At 37.8% G+C, this 12,620-nt stretch overlaps 1 protein-coding gene across 2 annotated transcripts in view; it reads right to left on the bottom strand.

Annotated features, from left to right (window-relative positions):
• Positions 1-1,146: 1,146 nt before the first annotated feature.
• The window catches only part of tmem260 (transmembrane protein 260), a 58,166-nt gene continuing 46,692 nt past the window's right edge, over positions 1,147-12,620 (bottom strand). For both annotated transcript variants that reach the window (XM_079832511.1, XM_079832510.1), the window contains exons 11-16: positions 9,223-9,394; positions 8,944-9,083; positions 7,848-8,024; positions 5,088-5,141; positions 3,690-3,774; positions 1,147-1,986 (exon numbers count right to left, since the gene is read on the bottom strand). In XM_079832511.1, the coding sequence (XP_079688637.1) occupies positions 1,732-1,986; positions 3,690-3,774; positions 5,088-5,141; positions 7,848-8,024; positions 8,944-9,083; positions 9,223-9,394 (883 nt within the window). In that variant the 3' untranslated portion in view covers positions 1,147-1,731. The remainder of the gene's footprint in view (positions 1,987-3,689; positions 3,775-5,087; positions 5,142-7,847; positions 8,025-8,943; positions 9,084-9,222; positions 9,395-12,620) is intronic.

The following is a 12,620-nucleotide window of genomic DNA, read 5'->3' as shown; positions in this document are numbered from 1 at the left end:
GAGGGATGAGAGCAGCGAAGGCATTTTTGTCTTTTTATTCCCCTCCTAAGCCTTGGGCTTTGCTCCCAATCCGATTGGTCGATACAGCCAGGGATGTAAATGAAATGCAAAGAGGAATAAGGCTGGCTTCCCATGTTATGTGTGTGTGTGTGTGTGTGCGCAACTGCACGGCTCTCTTTGGCTCCTTCTATGAGTTTACCATCGTGGGCCTCTCTCTTACCTTCCCTCTTTTGTTTCCAAGTCCCTGTGCTGCGATTTCATTTCTGTCTTGTCAGTATCCATTCGCCTCTTTCTAGCACTTCCTGTCTAACTCTGTCCTATCATGCCATATACACCATCCTATGTACTTATTACTTCTCGCTTGCTTGTCTTTGCTCCCTCTCTCTGGCTGGGTTCTCAGCTCTTATCTGCTCAGGCACCCCACATTCCAGTGTTGCCGTGGCTCCCTGCCTGCATCCACGGTCACGGCGATTCCATGGGTTCACACAATCCCTCAGATGAGAGAGAGGCAAAAACAGGGATGGGGAAGGACTGAGAGAAAGCAGCTCAGTGGAAGAAGAGATGAATGTACACGAGAAAGGGAGATGTTATATATATATTGTGATAAGGTGTAGCCGACATCCTGAACTCAGGATGAAACCATTCTTCAAGAATACAAAACCAGCTGATTGCCGTTGCCCTCCCATTAATAATGTACATCATTGTTTCTGTAGTGGTTTTGTATTTTGCACTGGTCATCAAGTGCCGATACAACACAGTATACATTTTTTTTATCTTACAGTAAACAAAAATGCAATCGGTTAGAATCAAACAATGGTTGGCGGACACATCCTCTCTGCATTAAAGAGAATTTAGCCGTTTTAAAAGATGACGGGGTAGAAAAAAAAAGAGACAGGGAAAAGGATGCTGCATTTTCAAATCTGTCCCAGATTAATGGGTCATTCTTAATCTCTTATGGTTGTGCCCACAATTACCCACCCGCCCCCTCAATCTCAATCTCAGACCTTTGTGATCCTAAAGAGAGAGAGAGAGATGCATGACAGCAGGGGGCAAAGCATAATTATTCAAAAAGAGAAGAGAGAGAAAGATTGAGAGAGGTGGGGTGAGTGGTTCAGCACACCTTTGATCATCAACTCAATGGATATTAACATATTGAAAGTGTGAAATTTTATTAAAAAAGAAACACACACACACACACACACACACTAACATAGCAAATTCTATTAGAGTTCCACTTCAGATTCAGTTAAAAAGTTTGAGTCCCTTACCTTCACTTTGTGTAGGACACAAATTGGTTAAAAGGTTAAAAATGACTAAGAAATAACAGCAGCGTACTCTATGAGCATACTCTATACTCTTGGGTGTTGAAAAATATGATGAATCCATGATTTTTGTATAACTGACCAATGAAATCATGACAGTAAACTAAATGAATGGTTAACTCTGGCGTTACAATGATGCGGTTATGGAGCAGTAGTTCATGCCCTACAATATAAAACATCTTATTATAAAACTCCTGTTCTGACATATTGGTCCATTTCAGCATTTTGAGTTCATTTTACTGTGAGATGAATCAATGTAAAATACACATTAAACACGTTTTTTTTTCGTATTTTCTCTGTCTTTATATTTGCAACCCTCCCTCTTACCTTCTTGTGCTATCTACACACACGTGTCATAGGTGTTTTCAGTGTTTTGAAGTCTCTCAGACAATTTCGGTCACTTCCTGTCTCAACCTTTGCGTTTGTCTCTGAGTTTCTCCCGCTCTTTCATGAGGTGTGTGATGATGGAGCGGATGGCTTTGCTCTGGGGGTCGGTGGGTTCTCTCTGAAGGTAGCGGCTGAAGTGGCGGATGCTGCGACTCAGGAGGGAATCTAGATCGTAACCTCTGCCCCCTGATTGCAGCAGACGTTCTGCGGCAAGAGCCAGGTTTTTATCCCAATTCGCTGGGTAGTCTACCTGGGCATCCACTATGTGACAATACAGCTGTTGATAAAAAGAACACAAAGATTTTAATTAATTTAACTTATAAGATAAATGTTGTCTACAATTTATGTTAACTGTTGGCTCAATGTTGTGTTTTAAAAAGCTTATTTGTATAAGACTTTAAATATTTTTAGAACACAACATTGAGTCAACAGTTAACATAAATAATAGAAAAACTGTCATGTTTTAAAAAACTGCATTTAGTATACAAATAATCTCACATGACACATCATGCTGACAAATCTCATTTTCATTTCCTAAAGGTAATAGCGGAGCTTTCAAGGTAGCAAAAGAAAAGTGTTAAAGGTTTTAGGTAAGCTTAGGTTTTAGGTTTTGATTCTGTGTATAATGCTGCATTAGTGCTGCTTTGCCGCTCTAATGGCGCTCAGTGTGCATCGTTTTCTGTCATTAAAAACATGAAAAAAATGTAACATGCAAATTGCTACTGGGTGAATTTTGGATAGTAAAGTATGCCAAATGGAGACTTTCAATATTCAAACTTAAATTTCTTGATGAAATATTTATTTACAAAGAAAACCACACACACACACACACACAAAAAGAAAGAGTTAAAGCCAAACTAAATTCAGGAAAAACAAAAAAAGAAAAAAGTAACGACTAAGTACTATTCCTATTTTTATGTTCATCCAAGTAAAACTATGGAAGCTCTTTTACACCATGGAATAAATAAGTTTAAAAGGTAAATGCAACTTTTTCTCTCATAATTCTGAATTGTTTTGAAGAATTGTGAGTTATAAAGTCAGAATTGCAATATATAATTTCCCTCAGAATTTTGACAGCTTTCAATTGTCACTTTATACTAGCCTGACAAGCCAGACCCACATCAAGATGTTGGGTCTGGGAACACACCATTGGCAGGGCTCAATCCGAGGGGCGGGATAAACGGTTGTCTTTCAAATTCCCTCTGCACGCCATAGGATAGCGCTACAACCAACCAGAGCACTGAAGAAGGTGAAGCGGAGCTAGTTAATAACTTTCGCCGTATCCGATCTGAAAAACACATCTTCCTTTCTTCAGAATGACTTCAGTGCCGTTCTTTGTTCTTTTCTCAAAGAAAAGCTTAACTCCAAGTCTTCCAGAGTCGCGGCCAAAGCCGATTCAAAAGACCGCTATTCGCCAGGTTCTTTGTTTACGAATAGCACGCAGAACCACCGCAATTCTGCCGTCATTATGTTAAGTCCGCCCACCGACTCTATACACGATGTGATTGGCCTGACCAGAGTTTAGTTTTTCCAGCTCGCAAGCCAACAGAGGGTTGCTAGACTACACTGGCTGCAAATTAGATTTGCTATCGATAGGGTGGGTCTAGATTTCTAGGCTAACTTTATACCACACAATTCTGAAAAAAAGGGATATAAACTTGCAATTGCAAGAAAATTCATAATTGTGAGATATAAACTTGCAATTGTAGGGGGGAAAAAGTCAGAATTGGGAGATTGCTGCACAAAAAAATGGAGAAGTCCTACATACATCACCAGAGAGAAGTCACTGGAAGGTCCAGTTATGACATTTTGATTAAACATTACAAGGTAAAAAAAAAGACCTATAACATGCATTTAGAAAATGATAAGGGAGATAAGGATTTCATTTCATGCCAACTTTAAGAAAATTTTGAAAACAATGAAATATTAATATAGCGCTGTTTTGCACTGCAATTCCAAAAATATATGATGACTACTTACATAGTAAGAAAGCTCATAGAGACGGGCCTGCTGTTCTCTTTCCATGTTCTCAGCCAGGTCAAACAGGAAGAAAGCTGTCTTCATCCTAAAAAGTGATGGAGTAAAAGCACCTAAGTATAAACATGTAGCTATACACAGATCTGGCATAACATTATGACCACTGACAGGTGAAGTGAATAACACGGATTATCTCTTCATCACGGCACTTGTTAGTGGCTGGGATATATTAGGCAGCAAGTGAACATTTTGTCCTCAATGTTGATGTGTTAGAAGCAGGAAAAATGGGCAAGTGTAAGGATTTGAGCGAGTTTGACAAGGGACAAATTGTGATGGCTTGACGACTGGGTCAGAGCATCTCCAAAACTGCAGCTCTTGTGGGGTGTTCCCGGTCTGCAGTGATCAGTATCTGTCAAAAGTGGACCAAGGAAGGAACAGTGGTGAACCGGCGACAGGGTCATGGGCGGCCAAGGCTCATGTTCATGAGGGAGCGAAGGTTGGCCCATGTGGTCCGATCAAACAGATGAGCTACAAATTGCTCAAGAAGGGGCGGCAGTGGCTCAGTGGTTCATGTAGGTTGTCTACAAACCGGAAGGTTGGTGGTTCGATCCCCGGTTCCTCCTGACCAAGTGCCGAGGTGTCCATGAGCAAGACACCTAACCCCAGCTGCTCCCGACGAGCTGGATGGCGCCTTGCATGGCTGACACCGCCGTCGGTGTGTGAATGAGTGTGTGAATGGGTGAATGTGAGGCAAAATGTAAAGAGCTTTGGATGGCCGTAGGTCTGTTAAAAGCGCTATATAAATGCAGTCCATTTACCATTTTACCATTTACCAAGTTAATGCTGGATCTGATAGAAAGGTGTCAGAATACACAGTGCATCTCAGTTTGTTGTGTATGGGGCTGCATAGCCGCAGACCAGCTGCTGTTCTGCTGGGAAACCTTGGGTCCTGCCATCCATGTGGATGTTACTTTGAAACGTACCACCTACCTAGGCATTGTACCATGTACACTCTTTCATGGGAACGGTATTCCCTGGTGGCTGTGGCTCTATCAGCAGATAATGTGCCCTGCCACAAAGCAAAAAATGGTTCAGGAATGGTTTGAGGAGCACAACAACGAGTTTGAGATGTTGAGTTGGCCTCCAAATTTCCCAGATCTCAATCCAATCGAGCATCTGTGGGATGTGCTGAACAAACAAGTCCGATCCATGGAGGCCCCACCTCACAACTTACAGGATTTAAAGGATCTGCTGCTAACATCTTGGTGCCAGATACCACAGCACACCTTCAGGGGTCTAGTGGAGTCCATGCCTTTATTATAATGTTATTATAATGTCATAATGTTATGCCCAATCGGTGTATATGGAGGTTTGGCGTGGTATACAACATAACTGTATTACCTGGCTTGCCACATCTCCTCATTGGCAACTCTCTCCCAGGAGCCAGGATGGAAGCTAAAAAGCAGAAAATCATTGTCATTTAATTTGCTATTTAGTTAAACTTTTGGATATTACGTCTAAACTTCCTCTAGGTGATACGTTTTATAAAATAACCAAGTTAATGATGTGTAAATAAAGAAATTCTTTTATGTACATTCAGATGGCATCAAAGCAGTCTTGCCGAGTACAGACCAGCCAGTAATCCAGCGAATCGTATTCTGCATATCTTCAAACCGTACAACAGCTGATCTTCAACCTCGCCTGTCTTTGGAAGCTCTCTCTCGCTGGTGAACAACCCATATATTTCTGCATTTCTTCCTTTCCACTACATCGCTCATAAACGTGCGGCCTCTCCTTCAAAGGAATATTTTAGCGTGTGACTTCCCCGCTAATATTTGGCTGGCAGGCAGGGATGGACACGCTTGTACTGGGTGAGAGGAGAGTAATGTCACACCATTCAACCCCGATTAACTTGCTGAATACCAGCCGGCTGCAGAGAGCCTCAGTGCTGGAGACTAGAACTAATTTCACTTTATACACAGATATTGACACGGCGCAGTTTAGAAAGTCATTAGGGTGGGGTCAGCGGACTAATAACGACTTTGAAGCTGGAAACGAAGGCTGCCTGCACAGCATGGAGTCAGAGCAGTGTTTAAGTACACTTTAATATCGTTGAGGAGCAACAACACTTCAATGGAGTTGCATGAGGTATAAAAATTATGCTGGGGCGCACCTGGTAATGATGCTCAGACTAGTGATGAACCTTACGGTAAATTGACTAGTATCATTTCAAACGTTTATTTACATATGCATTCATTTGGCACATGCTTCATTTTATCGGTATGCGCATAGCCTTGGAATCGAACCCATAACTTACGTATTGCTGGCCACAGGCTATACCAGTTCTCTACAGTACACTGCCCTAAAAAGGCAACAAGCTGGCTGACGTTGGAGTTGAGAAGTTTTGGAACTGAATTTTGGTCAACTTCAACTTGTCTGACAAAATGTTTAATTGATCATCTTGCATATGCAGGATACTAAACATCCGTGCATGCTAACCTAAAGCCCTGTTTACACCTGGTATTAAGATGCGTTTTGGTTGCTCGGATCACAAGTAGACGAGGGAGACATATACCGTTTACACCTGCTGTTTTAAACCTTCTCTTTTGTTCGCTTTCAACCTGTTCTGTCCTGATTTCTTCAAGGGGAGGGTCTATGGGCGGGTAAATGTATGGGCTTTTTGATCTAATGGATAAAACAAGCTCCCGCGATGTACATATGAACGCACCGAAGACGATGGAACAACATAGAGAGCATCAGCTTGCGTTTCTGCTCTGATAGCATCTAAACCACGGCGAACGCTGCAAGTGGGTTTAAAAAAATCAGTAATGGTGATGGAACATTGTGCTTGGTCTGTTTTTCGTCTTCAAACCAAACTTGGGTCTTCAGTTGACAAAGTTTAAAGTTTTTTCCATAATGTTTAGGTCAGTAGGCGGAGAGTAGACAGTCTTTTGTGGCTGTCTGAACACATTTGACCACATAAGCGTTTACACTACAAAAACAATCTGGTCTAATGTGTTTTCGACTACCTCTGGAAGTCTTAAAACTCTTAAAACGTTTTAGACCCGGTTTACACCTGCATTTAGCGCCGTCCACTTGTGATCTAATCGACCAAAACGCATCTTAATACCAGTGTGTAAACAGGGCCTTAATCTCTAAACTGTCATAATATTTTTGCTCGTATTAAATGGTTATAAACAACTGGAGCATAGACTGTAATCATATAAGTACCAAAAAGTACCATAGCCATGTTTTTTGGACATGCACCATGGAAATACCAACACTGGAGTTTCATGTGAATGCTATGGTACAAGAAAAAAGTAAATATTTAGTATCATGGTATATATTATCAACCCAGGCTGGAAACATGTGACTGTCTACACTTCTGCTAAACCTGGAATATGACGCTCCGGGTACATTTCTGCACTTTTAACGTGACATAAGAGGTGCTATAAGTGATATAATTTGCAGATGAGGGTTTAATAAACACCCTAGTGTCATGAACAGAAAATCATTTTTGGCAAAACGCTTGTAGCATGTTTCACGGCACTTTCAAAGTGAAATGTCCAGTGACTGGCACTAAAATAGCTTGTTCAATTTTCTCTGACGTTACATTGGTTGTTATCATGGCAGTTTGGAAATTAAATTCCTGATGAGTGGCCCTAAAAGGTTAATTCTCTGTTGTGTCTGAAATGATCATATCCTAACCTAAACCTAACTGATAGTGTTAACACAAGCAAAGTGAGATAAAAACCAACCATGCAATTTTAACTTGCTTCTACAATGCTTTGCACTCTTTTGTGGAGTGTCATGACTTGTGTTTCAGACAGTGCTCTGAATTGAAAGTGTATTGCTGTACCATGTGAGCTACTGAGCAAGTTTACTACATCAGAAAAGCCATATATATATATATGGAGTCAAAATGTATTAGTTTATAAATCATGCACTATTTTAAAAGTGTTTTGACAGTCTTTATTTATAAATAATCTGCTCCTTTAAATCATAATTAGTTTGAAACAGAAACAAACTTGTTGGCATTTTACTGCATCTAGTGTTCATTTCAGCTGCAGACATTTTAGTCTACATAAACGGAACATATTATGGCCTACAAGGTCATAAAGGCATACCCTAACTAAACTACAAACAAAAGTGATGTGCTACCTGTCATGTGGCTGGCTCCAGTTGTAAAGGTCAAGAGTTTTTTGGGCCCATTTTTCAGGGTCAAAAGGGGTCTTGACAGGTACCAACTGCTCACAGACGCCCCAGGGCCAACGAGAGAAACTCCTCTCCCAGCTGGGGTCACCCTCAGTTAGACCGATGCATACAAACACAGGCCTGCTGTAGACAAAGCCAGAGCAAAAACTGACCATCAGCAAAGTAGAGTGTAGAGTTTTTAATGAGCGGGTAAAACTTCATAATAATGTTCATTAGTAAAACTATTATAATGCTTTACTGACCTAGTTAATGTACATTCAAATTGCAAATTTAGTTGCGATATATATTCATTATTAATAGTATATAAACCAAAAGATCTCTTTATTTGGTATGTACATTAACACTGCTTGTTGTTGTTACAAATAATGTTACCAATGAACTAATTATTAAAAATTGCTGCTATGGTGTTTTGCTGATGTTTAATAGCACTCCTCAAGGAAACCTAATGAAATTGGTTCAATAAAAAGCATAAATTTATACTTTCATTATCTGCATTATCCAGCCAAAATCGAACAAAATAAAAAATATTAAAATAGATGAAAAAGATACTATAGAAACAAGTACTATTACATGTAATATAAAAATTGGAGTATTTGAAAGTAGAACTGAGTAAAAGCTTCTAAGCCTGTCTGTTTTGTTAGAGCCATAAAAGATCTTGAATCATGGGATACACCTGGCAGGAACATAAAACTGTCTCTCTTAACAAAACAAGCGGGTTGCTGCTTGTTTTTTTCTCAAGTATTTATTCCTTATTCTCTGTTCTGCTTCCCAGGGAAATGACTGTTGTGTTTATTGCCCCCCTCTCAGAGTCCGGGGGCTTTACCAAGGAAATACTGCCGTCTGGTGGAGGGAGGCAGAACAGATTGTGCATTTATTTTGCTCTTCCAGTGTGGTATAAAGGCCAATAGAAGATGTGTAATTGGTTTATAATTGGTCAAATAGTTCAGAATATACACAAATTACAATTTAAATGAGAACAACAGTGCATACATACATAGAGGGCATATGAATGTGAACATAGACCAATGTGTGTCAATCTTACTGCATATTGTGATTGAGAAACTGCTCAATGCTGAAAGTTCTCTTTTCTGTGGCATTGACTGTATCCCACCAGCGGCCAGGAAACGTGACTCCAGGCAAGTGCTTCTGGAGTTTTGTCACATACCAGCTATACGTCATCATCTGCATAATATAATGTCAGTATATGACATGATAAATGTATAATATAATATATAGATATATAATATCAACTTTATACAGTGATAGAGAAGCATATTTATGGCTGTAATAAATTAGACATGTGTCATGCTGGATTACGGACCTCCTGGTCAACAAGGCTGAGGTCTGGCCGGAGACCCTGGCAGTAGTGGAGGTAGCGCAGCGTGTTGCCCGGGAGATCACCACGAGTCAGGACCAACGAGCCCTCCGGCAATGACATCACAACCTCACGAGCAAAGCTGTCCACGACGTCATTACCGCTCTGATTACACTCTCTGTCCACACACACACACACACACACACACACACACACACACACACACACACACACACACACACACACACACACACACACACACACACACACACACACACACACAGAGAGAGACAAAAACACTAGTATAAAATGTAGCATGAAAACACTATGTTCAATGTTGCTTGAGTTGTGTGACAACAGCATTTTGTATAGGCTATTTATCTATATACAGAAGGTTTTTTTTTACTTTTTGATGCCAAGAACCCCAAATCAGTCATTATCATTAACTAAAAATGTAAATTATTAAAAACATTTTTTCTAATTGAAAGAAAAAGCTGAAATAAAATTAATATTTCACAGAAAAAATTTACAAAAATGTAAAACTAAAATAAAAGGAAATAAATAAAACTGAACTAAACTAAAACTGAAATAAAATAAATTAATACTAAAAAATAAGTGACAAAAGCACATACTGACAATTTTTTTTACTAAAATTAAAATGGCATATTAATGTTATTATTAATAAAAACTATAATAGTATATCAATAATACTGCCCCAAATATAATGATCCTCTTGATGATACATATTTCTACAATATAACTCTAAATATTGTAATGTTTTTAATGTATAAAAAGTAGTGTTGTCAAGCAATTAATCGCAATCCAAAATAAGTGTGTTTACATAATATATGTGTGTGTACTGTGTATAATTATTATGTATATGTAAATACACACACATACATGTATATATTTAAGAAAAAAATACATTTATATATAAACTATTTTATTTATATATAATATAAATTATATATATATATGATATATATATATATACATATATATACACATATATATACACACACACACACACACACACACACACACACACACACACACACACACACACACACACACACACACACACACATATATATATATATATATATATATATATATATACATACATACATACATACATACATACATACATAAATACATACATACACATACACACACACTTTATATGCAAGCAAATATTTCTTAAATATATAATATTTAAATATACATAATAATTCTACACAGTACACACACATATATTATGTAAACACAATTTTATTTTGGATGCGATTAATTGCTTGACAGCCCTAATAAAAACAGTCATACTGTGTGAGAAAAAATATATTTATTAATTGTAATATATAAATATGAACTGCTTTATATAACACATATTAATGCAAAATTGCAAAGAGAACAAAATTACATATTGCTTCATAAATTAAAAATTGCCTTTTAGATGTTATTCTACAAAAGCTAACTGTTAAAATATTATCCTAAACACATTTTATTAATATCTTAGATGAACATGTTAACTTTGACAGCCCTAAAACACCACCTACCATTTATTTATTCATACATATATTGCTGCACATACATAAATATGATTAAATACTGTTCTTTTAAAAACTAATTTAGGGGGAAAACATACCTGAACTTTTTATTTGTTTATTCTTCATAGAAAATATGTGTATATGGTCAACAAAAGGGTTTACATAGGTAATTGTACAATGTTTTGTGTTTGATTGTGGAGTCGAGTCATAGGGCACATTTTTGGCTAATAATACCTATTTGTAAAAGTATGTTTGGAAGGAAGTTTGCTGAAAGTGATCTGAAATTGATACAAATGTTTGTGAGCTGAGTGTGTAAAAGTACATGCACATTCATTCACAAATACTTCAACCGCATCAGCAGTGATGTTTACTTTGAAGAGTTTGCACAAAAGTGTAAGGATCCATGACATTATCTTTCTTCCAGCTGTTCTGTGTTTGTCTCTGAGCAGCGAGGTGAGCAGTGATGAGGTGGAACATCTCTCGGCTGTAATCAGCCTCGGACAGGTGTGATGAGCGCTGACAAGAGCGTCAGTCTCACCATTGATCAAAGCGCCACCGTTTGTGGCAGCGATGTACCAAACCTCACCGCTCTAATCTACATGACTGCCGTGGCTAGGATGTCTAATCAAGCACAGAACTCAGCTGCTTTAATCTGCATGACGAGCGTGGCCAGGACGGCTAATCAAGCATAGAGTCAAAGCTGCAGAAGAGTGCAAGAGCTTTTGCTTTGATGTGTGTTGAAGCATGGAGGAAATGAGGAATTCAGAGAGTGACTGCCATGGTCTGGATGATCGACCACAAATATACAAAAAACTCAAACGTTCATGGGGTTCAATGGGTCTGTGATGTATAAAGGTTAAAAATAATGCAGTAATGCACATTGATAGGCCCACTGCAAAAAAATCAGTATTTAGACAGGATTAAAAGATTTATCTGATTACAAAACTGGATATTTATGCTTTTTTTATTTTCTGCACGGATTATGGGGAGAAATCATGGTTGAAATCAATAGATGGAAAGGACATAAATATTATAAGTAAGGGATAATGGCATGTGGTCTACAAAAAAAAAAAAAGAGGCAATGCAAGAAGTGATACATGAAATAGCACAGATTCTATATGTAGGAAAACTATGGTTGTCTAAGATACAATTATACAAACTATTTGATCTGATATTTTTAGCCTTTTGATGATATTCGATATTCTGAGATGACCTGGGTGATTATTTTTTCCAGAGGTACCATCATTTGGACCAAACTACATTGCAAACTATTTTAATCATATATATATATAATAAATATATATATAATAAATATAAATATATATATATATATATGTATATATATATTTTTTTTTTATATGTAACCATGTCTAAATACATCCACTACTGTCTCTTAAAGGAATGGTCACCCCAAAATGAAAATTCTGTCATCATTTACTCTCCCTCAACTTAAAAAGCACATCTTTTAAAGAATGTCGGTAACCAAACAGTTGACTTAACAGTTGGGTCCCCATTGACTTCCATGGTATTTTCTTTCCTACTATGGATACATTTTTAAAAAATGTTTTGTATTTTAATCATTTTAAAACTCTATATGTTCCTGTAATGCAAAGCTGAATTTCATTCATGAACATCATTACTATTGAGTGTCACATGATCCTTCAGAAATCATTCAAATGCCTATTTGCTGCTCAAAGAACATTTCTTATTATTATCAATGTTCAAAACAGTTGTGCTGCTTAATATGTTTATGGAAATGTTATACCATTATTTATATATTTTTTCAGGATTCATTGATGAATATTTCAAATAGAAATCATAAATGCCTGGCCATATTTACCTACAGACATACACAAA

Source organism: Gobio gobio, assembly GCF_949357685.1.
Source record: "Gobio gobio genome assembly, chromosome: 13".
Lineage (NCBI taxonomy): Eukaryota > Metazoa > Chordata > Actinopteri > Cypriniformes > Gobionidae > Gobio > Gobio gobio.
The sequence above is the reverse complement of the archived record's forward strand: the minus strand, read 5'-3'. Positions and strand labels throughout refer to the sequence as shown.